The sequence below is a fragment of the Plasmodium vinckei genome (genome assembly GCF_900681995.1).
Source record: "Plasmodium vinckei vinckei genome assembly, chromosome: PVVCY_09".
Lineage (NCBI taxonomy): Eukaryota > Apicomplexa > Aconoidasida > Haemosporida > Plasmodiidae > Plasmodium > Plasmodium vinckei.
In genome coordinates, this window is record NC_051301.1 from 1,303,558 (window position 1) to 1,323,939 (window position 20,382).

The following is a 20,382-nucleotide window of genomic DNA, read 5'->3' on the forward strand; positions in this document are numbered from 1 at the left end:
ATTTCACATTCTGTATATTTGAAATATTTTACAAAATGCCTATGATTTTTGTAAATGTATTTTTTATTGTGAAAAAAAAATATGTATAAGCACTGTTTTATTTATGTATTTTTATAACTTTTCTCCATTAACTTTTTCATATATTTTTATTATAATACTACATATAATAGTTTTATATTTTTAAATAAGGGTTTGAGATTTCATGGTAGATATTTTTTAATTTATAATATCAACTAGAAACATAATACATATTCCCCAAATGCATATAAAATACACAGAATGAAGCAAACCTTTATGTTGGTTGTTAATCTGTATGCTCAGATATAATTGTTTCTGAACTATTTTATTCCATTAATTTTTTCACAATTTTTTTTATGCATTTTTTTATGAAATTATTATTATTATGTTCTCTTAATTTTTGCTTATTACTTTTGCGTATTCCCCAATTTGATCATTTATTTGTTCACTTTTTCATTTATGTGTAAAGCAATCTTTGTAGATATTTGTACATTAATTTGTTCTTTAGTTTTTACAAAAAACTATTCAATATTTTTTTCTTATATAAAAATATACTAAATGATAATATAAAATAGTATATTTTTTAATTTTATTTTATTGTTTTTTTCGGAAAATTTTCTATATTTTTTGTAAGCAATTTTATTCTATAAATATTAATATGTTTATTTATATTAAGTGTGTATGTGTGTGTGGTTCATTATATATGTATATTATACTTATTAATACATTTTCGATCAACGTAATCTATGAACAATTTGATTGCATATGTTTATTGAATAATTTATACCTTGAAAGTAAAATATAAAATAAAAATGATTTTCTTGGTATCCACTTTATATTATTTTACACAAGTCTACATATATATTTATAACTATTCATGAATTATTTATATTTCACATTTTTTATTATTGTATTCCCTATTTGAAGGGTCGATGTTATTTAATTTTGTACAGTGTATGTTTTTTGAAATATTATATTTATTTATATTGTTATTATACGTATATGCATATAAAGACTTTTATATTAATTTTTTATATATACTATTAATTATATTTATTCATATTTTGTGGATATGTATAAAGAAGATTGATATAAGAGCATAACCATAAAGATATCCTGTATAGAGATATTTATGAGACAATTATGCCCATCTATTTCATTTGCACATATATATGGGGAAAATTTAGACACATATAATGTTGAGCCTTATATGAATATTTAGCATATAATTATATGTATGTATAAACATTATGAGAATGTATACACATGTATTAATGTATAGTTTAAAACATAAGCCTATACAATCGACCATAAGTATAGATAGTTGTGTATATATCACCATTTTCTTATAGTATGTGATAATTTAAGTATATTTTTGCTATAATGCAAATATATATATATTAATATTGATATTAATATTACAAAAAATTTCGAACATATTTATGATGCATTAAATAAAGAAATAGAGTGTTTAAATAATGTAAAATTTAAGTGTTGTCGAAATATTCATAAATTAAGACGATACATAAAGTATATTATTATAAATAGTATTGTATTGATTTACACTTATCATATGCATACTTAGACACAATTGCACATAATTTTTGTATTATCCCATTATTTTTGTATTTCATAGTTTCTTATTATTTTTTTCTTTTATACAATGCATCTCTAGATTTTATATATTTTGTATTTTATATATTACAGTTTTCCCTTTACACTTCCTTTTTTCATTCATTTTTTGCAACCTTTTTATTGATAAAAATGAAGAGCACATTTTATGAGCCAAATGAAAATAGCTCAAGTGACAATATGAATGAAGATTTTTTAAATTATCCTAATTTTAAGAAATTTATTGATAATAGCAACCATAATGATAATGAACATTTTGAAGAATCACGAAAATATATACATAGGGAAATAACTAGAACACTTAATGCAAATTCTATGAAGTCATATAGAAACACAGAAGAAAGTCATCTACAAAATAGTTCTCACTATAAATATGTGACAACCAATGCAGAAGTTCAAACTAAAAAAGAATTTTCTAACAATAGTAAGGATGATATTGAATTAAAACGACCTAAAAATTATAGCAATTATGGAAATTACCCAAATAGCAATTATAATAATTGCATAAATTATAAGAATGCTAATAGTAAAAATAATAATGCTGTAGTGTTTCCTGGGCAAAAAACTTATGCGATTCAAAATGAGCTAATAATGAATGATCATATAAATGGGAGAAAAAAAAATGAAATAACTTATGAAGATGGAAACAAAATAGTTGAGACACTATTAAACGAAAAGAAGAATTTATTAAAACATGAATTCTTTCATGGAGAGTCTCAGGAAAATAAAAGAATAAATCAGAAAATCGAAAATTTTATTTTTACAAATGAAGAAAAGCTAAATTATTCAACAAATAATAACGAATGTAATAAATATGAAGTGAGTGGAAATAATGATAATATTGTAGAAAATATAAATATGAATGTGCTTAACCATAATGAATTTAATAATATGAAAAAAAAAAATAATTTAGTTTCAACGAAAGATGGGGAAAAAATGAATAACCAAAATGGAAATGATAATGTAGATCAGCATTTTAACAATCAAGATATTGAGAAGGAATATAGAGACAAAAACTCATATATAAATGATTTTAAAAGTAAAATACCCCAGAATAATTCTCTAAACAATGCATTCAGTAATGCATTTAGTAGAGGGTCTAATAGGGACATAAGTAATAATATTAATAACACTATAGGTGTTAATAATATGAACGGTTATAGAATGAGTGACAATAATGTGTACAGGTATGATACCAAGAATATAATGCAAATAAATCCAAAAAATATCCATGAAAAAAGAGAAAGTTGCAAAATTCATAGAATAGAAAATAACCCAAACAAGTTAAAAAAATACAACAATTTGAAAGAAATTTTTTACCTGAATAGCAATCAAAGACATTTCTACCCCAATATAGAGCACATAAAAAATAAATCAGAATTTTTTTTGAGAAGCAACACCGATGAAAGAATATATGCAAATAACATGATTTATGATGATTATTTTACCATTGAGAATTTGGAAAAATCGGATGGCAAAAAGGAGTGCTTTAGAAAAGGAGAGTATAAAAATAACAGCAACCATAGCAAAAATATTAATAAGAATGTCTGTAGCATCAATAACAACTCTATAATTAATCGTAATGATAATAATATTAGGAATAACCATATTAACAATATTGATAGCATTAATGCAAGGAAAGACAACGTCTTAAGAATTAATTTTTGTAAAGGTGTTCATAGAAAGGAATTAATATCAAATAAAATGAAAAATATAAATTTTATGGAGAAAAATAATAAAATAATTAGAAATAATACGAAAGATGATTATTTTAATGAAAATAATGTGAATGAGCTATTGATGGATGATATGAATAGCGAGCATAGTCATATACGTAAAGATTACATTTATAGTAGTATAAATACGAATGAAGAAACTAGTAACATTTCGAATGATAACTTAAAGGATACATTTTTGTTACAAAATAATAATGATATGTTATTGCAAAATGCTAACTATATACCCCAAACATTGCATAGTAATGATTTTATACATACGAATGAAAATTTTATGTATAATAAAGACTATTCAAATGATCATATTAATACACATATCAATAATATTCAAATGGATGGCATTAAAATACCAAATTCACTAATGAAAAATGTATTTTCAAAAAAAAATACTTATCAAAACAAAAATGATATAGATAATTTTGAGAATTACACATTAAATGAAAGAAGAGATACGCATTATGTTAGTTGTTTTATGCATGATAACAATGGGAATAATGGTATAAATAATTCAATATCTACAGGCATAGTTAGTGCATTACATAGTGATGCGAATAATGCCATTTATAATGACACGAATAGTGTATTATTGAATGTTACAGATAGTGAAATGCACAATGCCATGCTTAGTGACAACTCTAATAATATAACAAATGCAATGTCTAATGGAATAAATAGTAAAAATGGTGGCGATAATATGCTATTTTTAAAACAAATGTCTATGTTCGAAGATGTGAATATGAATATGCCTTATGATAAAATGAAATCAAAGGATAGCACTACGATTAAAGTGAATGAGATAAATGAAAACGATGATATTGTAATAAAATTATTTTTCGGTAATTTAGCACCAATAACAACAGAAAAAGACATGCATACTTTGTTTAGTAATTTTGGAAGATGTGATTCATTAATAATATTAAAAGACAGAAGAAGTAAGTCGCGAGGATCTGGATTTGTTACTTTTTATAATATGAAAGAAGCCATAAATGCAATAAAAAATTTGAATAACAAAATCATTTTATCAGGGGCTCATAAGCCATTGGAAGTTCGATTTCCTGAAAATAAAGAGGAAAAAAAATTAAGAACAAAATTATTAAATGCAGCTAAATGGAAAGGTAAAAAGATAGCACCTAGTGGCTGTTTACCTATAAATACTGAAGATATATTAAATATAAATACGATAAACTTGAACAGTTCAAGTAATATTTCAGCTTTTAATGCGAATGATTCATCTTATTTCATTTCAGAAAATGACAACACATCTTATATCCATAAAGAACCTAATAATTGGCTATATAATAATAATGATGAATTAGGATGTTCTAGCGTTGATCAATTGGGAGTAACGAATGTCAGCAGTTTTTATAGGCAAAGTGAGGAAAACATGGAATTCAAAAGTCTTGAAAATTTAAATTGTGGAAACAATTATTCAGAGCTTCAAAAAACTATTAGCGAAACAACAAATGATACAATAAATGGCGACTATTACAATAGGTTCGACTATGGTCATGAAAAGTATAGATACAATAGTTTTGAGTTAAAAAAAGAAGACAATGTATCAGGTGATATGAGTATAGATTTGTTAATGCAAGAGAAAAACTATAGCAACTTACTACCTCAGTTTTTATTTGACAATAAATTTTCAGAAAAATTGGGAGAAAATTCGTTTGAAGAAATGCTAGACTTGTTTACATATGATAGTAATAATGCTAATAACAACAATAATAGTAATAGTAGCGATTTAGGGAGGAAAGAGTTTATAAATAAACATATATTAAATGAAAATGATGATCGTACTAGCAACAATATAATAATTCCAGGCATTACCCTTAAACCTGAGAGTATGCACGGCTATCAGCATATCGATATGGGTAAATCGAGTAGCAGCATTAACAATGCTAATATGAAAATAAGCAACAATATGGCTGGAAATAATAATAACGCTTATACAAATAACTACTACGTGAATAATAATTGTAATATGAACAGATATACTAATGGGGAAGAAGAGGATTATAATAATTTGGATTTTTCAAAAGCTTGTAATAAATTAGAAAAAAGGATAACACATGGAGATGATGCAGACATGTTTTTATCGTCATGTATTGGAACGAATTGTGCATTTATTGATGAAAAGGATCGAAACTATAAGGATCATTATGAAGGAAGCGAATCTTATATAAATGAAAAATTGCACGAAAAAAAAACGAGCAATATTTGTAATAGTAGCAATAGTAATATAACAGATAAAATTTGTCAGAGAGATTTCCAGAATATTCCAGAAGAAGTATATGATATTGTAAATGAAGACAATGTTATTAATAGTATATATGAAAGCAATAAAAATTATGATGGTTATAATAATATTAATGTGCATTGCTTAGGTTTTAAACTATCACATTTATTAAGAACAAACGATGATGTTTTGTTAAAAAATAATTCTAATAATACATGCTCTGGTAATAGTGACCAGATAGAGAATAAAGAAAATAATATAATAATAAGTGATTATCGTAGAAAACGAATAGAAGGGAAAAGAGATAATAATATATACAATATGAGTGACCCCAATCCAAATAATTTACCTAACAAACTTATAGATGACAATAATAAATTTAATAATAACAATTTTGAAATTAATGATAATTTAAGTGATGAAATGTTAAAAAATATGATTAGTATTTATGCTACAAATAAATCATCGATTTTTACTTCTCATATGTTTAACTATTTAAATAATGTCTTGTGTGAAATTAATAACGCCTTGGAAATATTTAATAAGTTTAACGTTAAGGATTCAATAAAAAATATAAATGACCGTAAAAAGTTTAAAAAGTAGAAGAAAAAAAATATATGTATATATAAATGACTTTTTATAGAATATGGATGATGACTCTTTGATTTTGTCCATATAAGTCTTATACATTTATGGCATATATATATGCACTTTTGTCCTATGATATGCAGTATATATTTTTGTATATTTTTTCACGGTATTTATTCATTATATATAAATATTTAAAAAAACTAACGATGTGATGAAATTAGTTATCAAAGATGTAGTCTAGCTGCATATATTCACAACGATTCATTCTTATATTATATTTTTAAATTTTGCATAAATAAGAAAATTTATGAAATAATTTTTTTTTTTAATCACACATTTTTTAACTTTTAAGTGTAATTATATTTTTTTAAATATTTCATACCCTTATTTGTTTACTTTTTGTCTGTGCTATGTATCAATATATGTGTATATATATGTATTTGTGAGTGCAAATATACACATATGAGTATTTGCTTTATTTATAAACACAGCGTTTCATTAAAAATGTTGTTAGACGTCTTTCACCAAAAAGATAATTATAAATATATTAAAAAAAAAGTTAACAAATGGTAAAATCAATAAAAACAGTAACAATAAAAATAATGACAAATAACTGTTTATGAAATTTTCATATCACAAAGGTACATAATTGATGAATGAAAAATGGTAAATATAAAAGAGAGTTTATCAATTTTTTCGGAATCATTTAAATTTTCTATGTACATATGTAAATGAATAGAATGACTTATTATATTTTTTATTTGTCCATAAGAAATAGCAGCAACAATAATAGAAATTAGACTATCACTATTAATATCATAAATAGCTATTTTTTGTTTTTTTAAATCATGATTTGTACTTGAAATAATCTCGCATATTAATTGACTTATGTTGTCCAAAATTACAATTTTATCATATGGATCCACACATTTTTCGATCTACAAAAAAAGGAATATACATATGTAGGTGAGTTGTACTAAGTTGGTATCATAAGATGATTAAGAGAATAAACATATTAAAATAAGTTAGTGCACAATGTTATATATATCAGCATATCATATGATATATAGTAATTCATAAGAAATTATTAAATTTTTAAACCTGTTTAACGTGAAAAGAAAGGGCTTCAATATGAAACATATTTATATGCTTTAGATTGACATCCTCCAAAAATCCATTTATATCTTTTCTTAGATATTCAATTTTTTTTTGAATTTTAAGTTCTATATTTTGATAATTTTTAATTAACTGTTTCCATATAAAATCATATAAATATGAATAGGTATATTTAATTAACATATTTTTAATATCTTTTCCAGAAATTCTGTCATTTGAATTTGTTTGTAATTTTAGTGTTTGGTCTACTATATTTACAATTTTTTTACCTATATAATTTTCATAACCTTTAACAATTATATATGAGGAAATAAACTGAGACAGTTGTGCATATAAATATTCTTTAGAAGTTTGATTTTTATTAAAAAATAAATTTATCTCATTTTTATATTTTGAGGAATTATTATTATAACTTATAGTATTTGTGGAAAAATCGTCTTCACATTTATCACCTTCTAATGGTATATTAATAAAAATTATTTTAAAAAAATTATAATTAGGATTTGTTTCGATTTTTATTATATCACATATTCTATTCTCTTCATAACCATAATTTGTGTAAACACATTTTGTATCAATTTCTATACATTGGTCACATAAGTTTACATATATATTTTTTAAATGACTTTTTAAAAATATACATTTTTTAATAAACTCTACATTTATATCTGTATTTAAAAGCATCTTCGATTCAGGCAATAAAATTATATGAGTTTTACAGGACAGCATATCATACAAGTCCTTGTATTTGCTGATAAGGATATTTAAAACTGGGTGATGAATTTCCATTGTTTACATTGTTTAAACTATTTCATAGATTAAGAAAAAAATAATTGAACAAACCCAATGTATGTCAAGAAGATAATGAAAAAATGGCTAACAATTTATTAGGACTATCTTAGTTATTTTCCAGCTTGATTTTATCTTTTTCTAATATTATCATTTGTACAAAATTAGCATTATATTTACATTTCTTCGTTTTATATTCTTTGATTTGTGAGGTATTTCTTTTTTTTTTTCTCAGATTAAACTATAATATTGCATATTCATAAATCTATAAGAGGTATATGGATTTATATATTAGTTTTGCTACTTATTTTTTTATTTCATAATAGATATAAATTGTTAAAAATTATAAAAAATAATCCATTATTTTTTTTAGGATATTTATATTGCTATAATATGAAATAAAATACTAATATTGTAGCAATGAAATATTTCAATTGTGTATTTTTTTTTTGTAAAATATATTTAAAAAAAAAATATGTTATAGATATTTTTAAATAAAAGGGGGGCATATATTTTATTGGGATACCTACTATTTTTAAGTTTCAAAATTTTTTCTTAATTTTTATTATTTTACATTATTTTCAAATATAATTTATAAAAACGTTTAAATGATCAAAATAGTGAAAATTTCCAACATTACTTTATTCAAAATATTTCCTTAAATTTTCATATCAAGCAGGTTGTATAATAAGATATATGCAGGATGGATTTACATTTTTATTCACTTAATTATAGGCATACACATATATAAGGTAGAATTTTTTGAGTATTAATGCTAGGATTTGTACAAAAGTTCGTATAGATAGTTTAGATATATTTATAAAGGATATATAGCCAAAAGACTATTTAGTTTTCCCCCTTTCTTTAATATGAATATAATTCGATGGTTAATTTAAATATTACTTAACTACAGCGTTTTAAAAAATTTAATTACAAAAGTCTTTTTACCAATACATATATCTATGCTATATATATTGTAAATACGTACTCATTACTTTATTTCTTATATATAAAAAAACTATAACTAAAAAAACGAGGATAAATATAAACTTTTAAAGTAATATATATTATAATTAATTACAATATGATAAAATTTAAGATAGATTATGAAAACTTAAAAAATAAAAAACATAGAAAAAATAAAACAAATAATTCGTTGGAAAAAATGAGAATTTGCAACGAAAAAGAAATTATACAAAATCTTTAATATAAAATTATGTATATAGACAAAGAAAAATTGTGTTTTTTTCACTACTTGAAAAATTTAATTAAACATACTACAGATTATATGAAAAGATATATATTTTAATTATAATATAATTTAATAACTCCAATTTTGTTAGCTTTACATTTTTATATTTCAATAGTTACGCTAGCTCCTTTATACGTTTATCAACATGATGCATTATAAGCTTGTAAATCAAGGGAATGAATAATAAGTCTTTGAATTTCTAAAGATTGAGCTGATGGTAAAATATTGTTTAAAATTTCAGTACTAAATAATTTAAGATATGGAATAAGTGATGATACTCCTATGGAATTTTGGGTATATTCTATATGATATTTTAAGGATTGTTCTTTTCTCTTTCTTTCTACATTTAATATATCTTCAATTTTAACATCCTCTATTATACTCAAATTTTTATATAAATGAAAAATTTTAGGAATAGAGTTCATAAGAATATCATTTAAACAAATTATTATGGCAGTTTTAAGTAATTCATAGTAACTGTCGTCAATATTTAAAATAGGGAAAGAAAGCTCGTCTTTGTTCTAAAAGATAAAAAAAAAAAAAAAAAAAATGGATATAAATATATTTTGGTATATTTTGAAAACATGAAAATGGACATATAAGTTATGAATTTTTCGAAAATATGTATAAAAAATGGGAAGAGTAATATATTACCTTTTTATCGCTAGAGAAATTTCGTCTTCCAATGGCATCCATATATGGGTTGTTACTATTTTTGTTGGCATTTCTTTGGCCCGTATAATTTTCAAAAATGTCTTCTCCACATTCTTGTTGACCATTTTGCTTATTTTTAAGGTATTGATAATTATAAGCGTAACCATGTTTCGATGTTTCTGAACTTGAATTGTAAAAATGAGTTAGATTATTTGAATTAATTTGTGGTTGTTCGGAATTATTATAATTATTTGGTTTGGATTGTTTTTTAATTTGTTGTATAGCTTCAATACTTAATTTATAAGCTTCTTTTACACCTCGTCTAATAACAGAATAAGCTTTTCTATATCCATTAATTTTAATTCTAAAACATTTATTAGCTTCATCATATATTAGTCCATCTACAAATTTACATTTATTTACTTCTTTATTTATTCTTATATCTCTTTCTTCTATTGTTTCATCGATTATTGTATTTAAATTAAGCATTTTATTTTCCCCATCTAAATTATAATTTTTGTATAAATCATCTTTACTATTTATATTACCATTTATATGAATGCTAGTATTTTCATAGTTATTAGTTTCCGAATTATTATATAGCATATTATTTGAATAAGGTCGATTAAGTTTATCTTCTAAATTATGAGAGTTCATTTTATTATTCATTAAATTTTGGGTATCCTCATAATCTCCATTATTTAAATTTTTAGAATACATATTATTTTCATTTATACCATCACCTTTTAAAAATGAGGAAGTTTGATTATAATTGTTAGTTTTCATATTTTTTAAATCTTCTAATTTTCCTAATCCATTTGCAGTATTTTCTCTCTTAATGTAATAATCGAGAGTATTATGTGTGTTATCTATTTCGTATATATTAGTAGGAGAATAATTTAGGCCTGATCCTAAATTACTAATGGCGGTATTACTTGGTGAGACATTATTATTGTCACTTCCATTGTTTTGATTATTTCCAGATTTTTTAAATAAGGAATTATTATTTTTATCTTCTCTCATATCATATGTTCCATCATTCATATAATTCATAAAATTTGGATCCATGTTATTGTTAGATTTATATTTTTTATCTAACTTTTTCTTCGATTTACCAGTATAATTTATTCTGTCGTCATATACCATATCTGAATAATTTTCATCATGGCTTACACTGTTGGCTGCACTACTAGGTAAATATGTGGCTTTTAATAGGTTGTTATTATTTAAAATATTCGAATTCATTTTATTTTCTAATAAATATTCATAAATATTTGGTGCGTCATTGTTGCTATTTTCATTTATAACACTTCCATCTGTGTCTTTAAGATTAAAATTGCTTCGTCTATCACTAGGGGTATATAGTAAATCTTTATCAGTATTATTCATGATAGTTAATGAGTTTCCTTTATTATTGTATGAATTTTCTACTCCTGATGATGCTTGAAGAGATTCATTGTCTCGTAAAAAGTTTGCTTTTTCTTCTTTAGTTAATCCATTAACATTTTTTAAATTATATTTATAACTATTTGCCGCTGCGGGACCTTTTTGAGGATAGCATTTTCCTTTATTTGTTTCTAGAATTCGATTTCTAAATTCAGCAGCTAATTTATATGCTTGATAAACACCTCTTGTTCTAACTCCAAAAGATTTTCTAAAACCGCATACACTAACAGTCCAATAATTTCTTCTTTTATCAAAAAACATACCTTGTAATTTTGGTAAACTTGCAGCTTGATTTAAAATTTCACTTTTTGGTAATCGAATATTTGGACCTCCATCTAAAAGACTATCTAATTTTTCAGTACTTTTATTGATAGATTTATTATCTATGTTACTATATTTATCAGAATTTCTTGATCCTTTTCCATATTCAATATCTAAGTTTCTTCCATAAGGCGTAGCCCCAGATACATCACTTCCTCCATCTTTTATCATATTCATTTCATTAGGGCATCTTTCACTTGAACTTCCATTTACTATATCGCTACTATTACAATCTATAGTATTTATTCCAAGCATGTTATAAGTATTATTACCAATTCTATGATTTCCATTATTTGAATCAAATGGAATATCTCTTGCGAGTGTACGACTAGAAGAGGGTGATAAAAGATCGTCTCTAAAATATGCATTTGAATCTCCATACTCATTCATTGGATTTTCTTTTGTATTATTTTCAAATTCAGAATAATCCATTTTAAAACTTCTATCTCCAATTGAATAATCATTATTTATATTACTATTAGTATCATCAAAATTTAAATATTTTTTTTTCATTTCATCGTTATTTGTTGATTCAATATCAATATCATCAAACATGTTTTTTTTTAATTTATTTTTTTGATTTCTTCTTGAACTTTTTTCATGTTTTGATTTACCATTTATACTATTATTATAAAAATCACTTCCATTAAAATATTTATAATATCCTGGTGAATTATAATCTAGCATTCCCATCTCGTCATTTGATGGTTCATAACTATTATATAAATTTTTATCTATATTATTAATACTTATTCGATATTTTGTATTTCCTAATTGATTATTATTTTTTCTATATTGTGATTCATCAGCTAAATCATGAGAATCGTCATATGAATTAATTTTTTTTTTTTTTTTTCTTTTATATATATTTTTAGAACTATCATTACTAATATTACTACTAGCTGAACTTGCACTTCCATTTTTGTCAATATGACTATAATTATTTTTACTATAATCAATTACTTTATCAAATTCGATACTTTTAATAAATTGTCTAATACTTTCTGAAAATTCTTCGGTGTTTTCATCAAAATTATTTGATTCTTTTATTTGATTAAAATATTCATAACATTTATTATAAGACAGTATTACATCATTATTATAATCACATGGATTAAAGAAACTAATTCGAAGATTTTGATTTTTATCTTTAAAAAATACAATCCATTTTTTCACTTTTTCTTCCCATACAATTCCTTTTGCCCATGGTTTTATGCTATAAGCAGTTTTTGATTCTTCAGACATATTATCGAATATTGTTTTTTTATGCTCAAAATAATTCATATCTTTCATTAAATTTTCTAATTCTCGAAGAGTGCTTGATTTTTTATCTTCATCAGGGTTATTATTTTCATCATTTATTTCATTTTCTGAAGTTATGTTATCCCTGTGTTCTTCTATGAAACTATCTATATTGTATAATGTTTCCTCATTTTCACTTTTCAATTGATTTAAATATTCTACACAAGATATAAAAGAATTATATATTCCCTCTTCTTGAAAATAATATTTTTTTTTTTCGTTATCTTTATAACTTAATATAAAACATGGATTTTCTAGGGTATAAGATATTTCCTCGATCTTTGGAAATTTGTTTAATACATTTGTTAAATAATAATCAAAAGATTGTAGACGAATTTGTACACAATAATTATATGCAATTTTTATTCCTTCTTTATTTTTTATATAAATATGCTTAGTAATTGGATTTCCCTCATTATTCCATAATTGGCATGTCCATTTATTTTTTGTTTGATTCCATTCTATTCCTTTTTTCCATGGACTTAATTTTAATGCAGCTTCATTGAAGTCAGAGTTATTAGTTATATTTGCATTTTCACCAGATAAATCATTAAGTGTTGGTGTATTTTGTTTTGTGTTTTCATTCGATTCATTATTCATATTAGGATCAACACCTTCTGTTTTTTCGATTTCATCATTTTGTTCACCTGCTTGATTATTGTTTTCTCCAGGTTGAATTAAATTTTCCTCTGTTTGAGAAGGAACTTCTGTATTCTTAGTATTTGATTCTAATTCATTACCTTCAATTTGTTCATTTGCTTTTTTTTCATTTAAATTGTTAACAACGATTTTAGCAATACTGATATCATTTTCCTCATTAACATCTTCGTCATTTTTTACAATAAAATATTTGTTATTATTATTATTTTTTTGTTTTCTTTTTGTTCTTTGTCGTATTTTATTTGTGTTTCTTCCTCTTTTTACACCACTAATATTACCATTTGAATAGTTATAATGTCCATCACCATTTTCTTCAGGAGCATCATCTATATCTCCATTGTTACTACTAGCATAATCTTCGGTAGATTTATGAACTTTTAATTTATCATTTTTTTTCATACTTTTTATTATATTAATTCCTTTGGTAATTTGCTCATTAGGTGTTTCATTTTGATTTCCTTTTAATATGTTTTTAATAATTCTATTGAAACTAAATATGCTATCATAACTAGTATTTTCTTGTGTTTTTTTTTCATTAAGTACTGAATCTGCATCTTTACCATCTTCAAATTTGTTATCCATTTTGTTGGATTCTAATAATGAATTTAGATCATCATTATAATGTTTAAAATGTTCACTATTGTTTAAATTATCTAAGTTTTCATTAGATAGTTGATCATGTGTAAGTCCATCAATACTTCCATTTATTTTATTTCGGTCATTATTAGATATAACATTACCATCTTCATCTGTTTGATTATCAAATGTTCTATTACCCAATTGTTTGTTTTTACTATTATTACGTCTAACCATGTTATTTAATATATTGTATGTATTTTTTTCATCATCATTTAAATATGCTTCATTATAAATTTGTAATAAATTATTATCATCATTATTATTTCCAATATTTTCATCATTATCTAAAGTTAAAAAAATAAGAAAATAATATGTAATAAAATATTTAATTTATTTTTATATGCACATTTTTTATAGCTTAGCAATATCTGGTAATCATTACCAGTATCACTACTATTATTTTTTTTTTTATTACCTAAAGCTGAGGTGTCATATTTATAAAAATTAGGATCATTTAACATTTTTTCGGTTTGATTAAAATTGCTCATATCAAATCCCATTTTATTATGATTTTTTTCAATATCATATTCGTTTATATTATGAGGGTGTCCATTATTTAAATTAGAAGATATACGATTGCTAATACCATCTTTATCTTCTAAATTTAATTTATTAAATAAATGACTATCATTATTTGCTTTAATAAATTTATTTAATTTATCTTTACGTAATGTAAAACTTGCGTCATCATCATCATCATTTATATCACTTTGAGAATTTGTACTTTTAAAATCATATTTTATATTTTTCCCATTATCATTTTTTAGATTTTTATTCATTTTATTCTGATTACATATAGTTAGCTTATTAATACATTGAACAGCCATTTCATAAGCATTATTATATCCGTATATATCGACTGGAAATTTATTTACCAAAACTTTGCTGTCATAATCATATGTCACTACCCACTCCTTTTGAATAGAATCGTATGACAAATATTTGAAAATCAATTTGTTTTTTCCATGAATATCTGAAAAAGGGAATGAAAAAAAATGTTACAATGAGCAAATTATAAGACGAAATGAATAAGTATAAGACATAAATGCGGAATAATAATAAAAATTAAGAAAGCATAACATATTATTGCATATTTTTTTACCTTTAAAGCCATTAGGTATTTTTGAATTAATATTGAGAAGATTTAAGTGTGATGTTTTAGATTCACCTTGTTGTTTTTTAGGGTTTCCTGCATTAGCAGTCTCAAAATTTTTTCTATGTTGTATAGCTAAGCGTCTTGCTTCCTCAAAACCATATTTATAAACTGGAAAATATCTATTAATACATCTTCCATTAATACATATACCTGATAACCATCGATTTTGGGATTTATCAAATCTTACGCCAACAACATGTGGTAATTTTTCTGCCATTTTAGCATAATTATTTTCATTACTATTAGATACATTTTTTATTCCTTTATTATAACCATTTTTATTAGAAATATTATTACCAATAGTATAATTTTTATTTTTATCAATTTTAGATGGATTATCTAATTTATATTCACTTTTTATATTTATAATATCATCGTCTATTTTATTGTTATTTCGTATTTTAGCTAAACTTTCTTCATCACTAATATTATTAGTATTCATTTCTTCTGACATTTCTGTTTTTTTTTCATCAAGCATTCCATTATTATTATCACTAACATTTGCATCACTCATAATTGAATTGCCACTTAATTCTGGGTTTTTATTATCATATATATCTGAATATCTTTTTGACTGGTCTTTTGTTTTTCCTAATAATGCATCGTTTTTTTTTACAAGATTTATTTTACTTTTAGTATCTTCACTATTTAAATCGTTGCTATAATCATTGTTATAATAAAATGAATTCATTGTTTTTTTTCGTCGTGTTCTTAATGGTCTTTTATTTAAATCTGTCGTCATTTTTTATTACTTGTTTAAATAAAAAATCATAATATACAAGAGTTAAAAATGCATTGGTATAAATTCTAAAACAAATTATATACCACACTTCACTAACATAAATATGTATATATATAATTTGGTTGTATTTTAAAAGAAAATATATATTAAAAATATAATATATATTCATACATCTCCTATATAAGTATATACAGGCATATGTATATTTGTACGGTAGAGAGCATATAATTTACTAGGTTATTAAAAGAGAAATATAAAAAGTGACTAGAAAAAAAAGTATATGGAAAATTTAAGAGAGTAAGAATACAAAAAGAAAAAACTACTAATTTAAAAAAAAAAATTATGAGGAATACGAAAATTAAAAGAGAATTAAATAAAAGATAATTAACAAAATTTATAAAGATAGTAACTATTAAAAAAACAATATCAAAACCTACATGGATAACTATAAAAAAAATCAAGAAAAACTATAAATAAATATTTATTCAAATTCATTACATAAAATCTATAAAAGTTTATAAAAATCTACAATTAATCTTTTACAATTTCATGTATGTATGCAAATAGATTATTATATATATATACAAAATGGTTCATCATAAAAAATAGTAAAACATGCTATAAAATTTTATTTATATACATTTCATATATATAGTTAAAACTGTACAATTATAAAAGAATAAGTTACTACAATTATACTTGTATAAATGTAATGTATATATAGTGGTACAAAATTATATGAATATTAAAAATATGAGATAAACTCAATTATATAAATATGTTTAATATATATATATATTTTTTATAAAAATAGATATATATTTTCCTATATAAATTATCTTTCTTCAAATAACAAAAATATAATATTTGAAATTATTAATAACCATGAAAATTAAGATAATGATAAAATATATATGCAGAAAATATTATGTAGATAAAAATAGGATGCACTATCTGTATTCTGGAAAAATAGCTTTAAGTGCATATCCATAAAAACTATAGCATAGGAAAATTTATACCCCAATAGTAGTATATGCCATAATATATATATTGTACTAAATACATGCATAATATATTGCAAGAGGCACCACATAAAGATATTTCTGTACCCTTGGATATAGATGTAGAGATAATATATATATATATATTATTTATATGGGCACATAATAATATATACTATTATATAATTAAATATTAATGCATTATTTTTTTGTTTTTTTTTGTTTTTTTTTTTTTAACAATTATAAAATACCAAATTAAATATAGTATATAAAGATTTTTTCTCTCTATTTAAGTAATAATATAGTACTTATACAATTCATAACAACTACTCTTGCATAATCCAACTTTTCCTTACTTGTTTGGGGTATAGATATAATAGATGAAAATGTTGTAAATAAATATATTTCTTCTTATGCAAATATATAAATAAACTTTATGATCACAAAATATAAATTATAAAATATTCTGTAAATATTAATTTTTTTATGTAAAACATATTTTTATAAAAATTATAAAAACTATAAAAATGATAAAAATAATAAAAATGCTATGATAGGGAATAAACAATTTTTATGGGCATATGTACTAGGTAAATAATACTTTCATACATATATATATTATATATTTTTTCGTGGTTTTACAAAATGTCAATAAAATATAAAAAAGAGTAGGGTATATCCTATGTAATGGTATAAAAACGAGTTTATTGCATTGACGTCATTAGTATGTATGTAGTATTATGTTATACATTGCATACGTATGTCGCATATGATAATATTTTATGTATTACTACTAATGTAACTATATAGATATGATAATATAAAGAAAACAGCAAAACGTTGTGTATATAGGAATATTTTTACAACTAAATATTTCTTAAAAATAAAACAACATATACTTTGAAACTAGCAAAGATTAATGTATAAATAAAGCATAAGAATGTACATAATTATGTAGTATTGTTTTATGTTTTTAATTTTTGATACTTGTAAGTAGAATATGCTTTATAATTTTTGCATATTTTTAATCCTTACTATATGGAAATAAAGTTAATTTTGTCACATCATCGATACAATGTTTTACCTATATTAATAATAATGATAAATGTTTATGACGGATAACAAAATGAAGTTGTGGAAAAATATATACATGCATGCATATAAATGGAAGTCCATAATTATTCATACATATTTTGTTTTAGTCATATATTTCAGTGTGGTTATATGTAAACTTGTTGAATAATGGAAAAAGCAAAGTGTATACTTGCAAAAGAATTAGGAATAGTTTATAAAAAAAACACATATTTTGCAGATAAAAATGTTTATTATTTTTATTCTTACTTTTATTTCCAAGTTTTTGTGTTTGAAACATGTATATTTATATGTATGTCAAATATGTGTACAAATATATTTATATAATAAGTACATACATAGTAATAACAACAGGTATAACAAAATGGATATACAAAAAAATATTTAAGTAATATTGTGGTGTATTGAATATATGATTTTTTTTTAAATTTATATTGTTATTTTTTTTATAGTATAAACAAAATATGCACATAATATTAATCATTTAATAATTTGGGTTTAATTTAAAGCGCCCTCTATTTATATACTTGTGTATTTTTTCTAACTTAACACTTGCTTATATTTTGAAAAATGAATAGGCAAATAATTATGTAGACTACTTGTTTGGGCATATGATACATAAAAATTTACTCTAGATATAATTTGATGTATACCTATTTTCATACAAAAATTTATATATGGCTAAAAAGATACATGTATATATATTTTATCTTATTTTATATGGACGTATATATTATATGTTTATGAAAAATTTTAATGTGTATGTATTACATACGTAACATTCTTTTTCCTATTTTTTTTTGTTGTTGAGTTGCAACTTGTAATGCGTTGCTATAGCATTATGTTTTGACCTTTTTTGGTAATTGGTACTCCACCCAAAAAAAAAAGAAAAAAAAAAAGAATATGATAAAAAATATATTCATGTAAAAAGAAAAATGTAAATATAAAAATATGTAAATGTGTAATCTATATACATATGAATGTATATAGGTATATCCAATACAATGTCGTTAAAACAAAATATATAGGTGTAAGGTGTATGCTATGTATATACAGATGAATTCACTATTTATGGCACGTACTTATGATTGAAATGAAATCAACACAAATTTTATATAAATATAAAAATGCATATAAACTATTTTAGTACACAAAAAAAGGGTTTTAATTCGTTGCCAATGTCGTATATGCAATGAGCTATTTAATTGTGCATTTAAAAATATAATAAAATAAAAATGTACAACAACAATAATGACAATAATGTATATATAATAAAATAACATATATATACAATAAAAATCATACTAAATTTAAAATGAGAAAAAACACATTTATAACTATATTCTTTATGATACAAAAATTTATAATTGCATAGATCTTAAGACAATTATTTATAGGTAATGCTTAAAATTACTATAATATGCATATATTAAAAAATGAGAAAAAAAATGTTAATAAAATATGTACAAAGCCAGAGAAAAAAATAAAGAATAATAATAATCAAAATTTAAATATGCACATATAATATGTAAGGTTGGTCTTAAGTACATTTATATAGGTATAAAAGGAAAATAAGAATGAACTAATTTCTTTTTTCTTATATAGTATACTATTCAATTTTGGCTGTTTTTATTATTATAAGTAAAATTGTACATAAAGGAAAAGGCAAAGGAGAAAGAAATGATAAAGATGGAATTATTAAAGGAAAAGCCAAAACTTTGAATTCATTTATTTTGCTTTGTATTTTATATTTTTAATTTAAAAGCATAACAGATTTTTTTAACACTATAATAAAAATAAATATATAAATATATAAATCTATGAAATAACAAGGTCAAGAAATGATAATATAAAATTATGTAGATTTTCGAAACTAAAAAAGTACAGGTTATGGTAGTATGTTGTTGCAATACAATGAGATCATTAAATAAATATCTATATGCATACTTTTTTTATTTTTTTAAAATAAATTTATGCTATATGCACAAAATAATTTTTC

The 20,382-nt window shown here is 22.5% G+C and overlaps 3 protein-coding genes across 3 annotated transcripts; 1 reads left to right on the forward strand and 2 right to left on the reverse strand.

The window, feature by feature from the left end:
- Window positions 1-1,782: 1,782 nt before the first annotated feature.
- PVVCY_0903760 (RNA-binding protein, putative) lies at window positions 1,783-6,225 on the forward strand (the record flags this gene model as incomplete). The annotated part of the gene is made up of 1 exon (XM_008626711.1): window positions 1,783-6,225. The coding sequence occupies one exon, from the start codon at window positions 1,783-1,785 to the stop codon at window positions 6,223-6,225; it is 4,443 nt and encodes a 1,480-aa protein (XP_008624933.1).
- A 605-nt stretch (window positions 6,226-6,830) lies between these two features.
- On the reverse strand, window positions 6,831-8,118 carry PVVCY_0903770 (conserved Plasmodium protein, unknown function; the record flags this gene model as incomplete). The annotated part of the gene is made up of 2 exons (XM_008626712.1): window positions 6,831-7,151; window positions 7,315-8,118. The coding sequence occupies 2 exons, from the start codon at window positions 8,116-8,118 to the stop codon at window positions 6,831-6,833; spliced, it is 1,125 nt and encodes a 374-aa protein (XP_008624934.1).
- A 1,392-nt stretch (window positions 8,119-9,510) lies between these two features.
- On the reverse strand, window positions 9,511-16,290 carry PVVCY_0903780 (transcription factor with AP2 domain(s), putative; the record flags this gene model as incomplete). Its single annotated transcript, XM_037634361.1, has 4 exons — window positions 9,511-9,891; window positions 10,025-14,676; window positions 14,808-15,365; window positions 15,495-16,290. The coding sequence occupies 4 exons, from the start codon at window positions 16,288-16,290 to the stop codon at window positions 9,511-9,513; spliced, it is 6,387 nt and encodes a 2,128-aa protein (XP_037490465.1).
- Window positions 16,291-20,382: the final 4,092 nt, after the last annotated feature.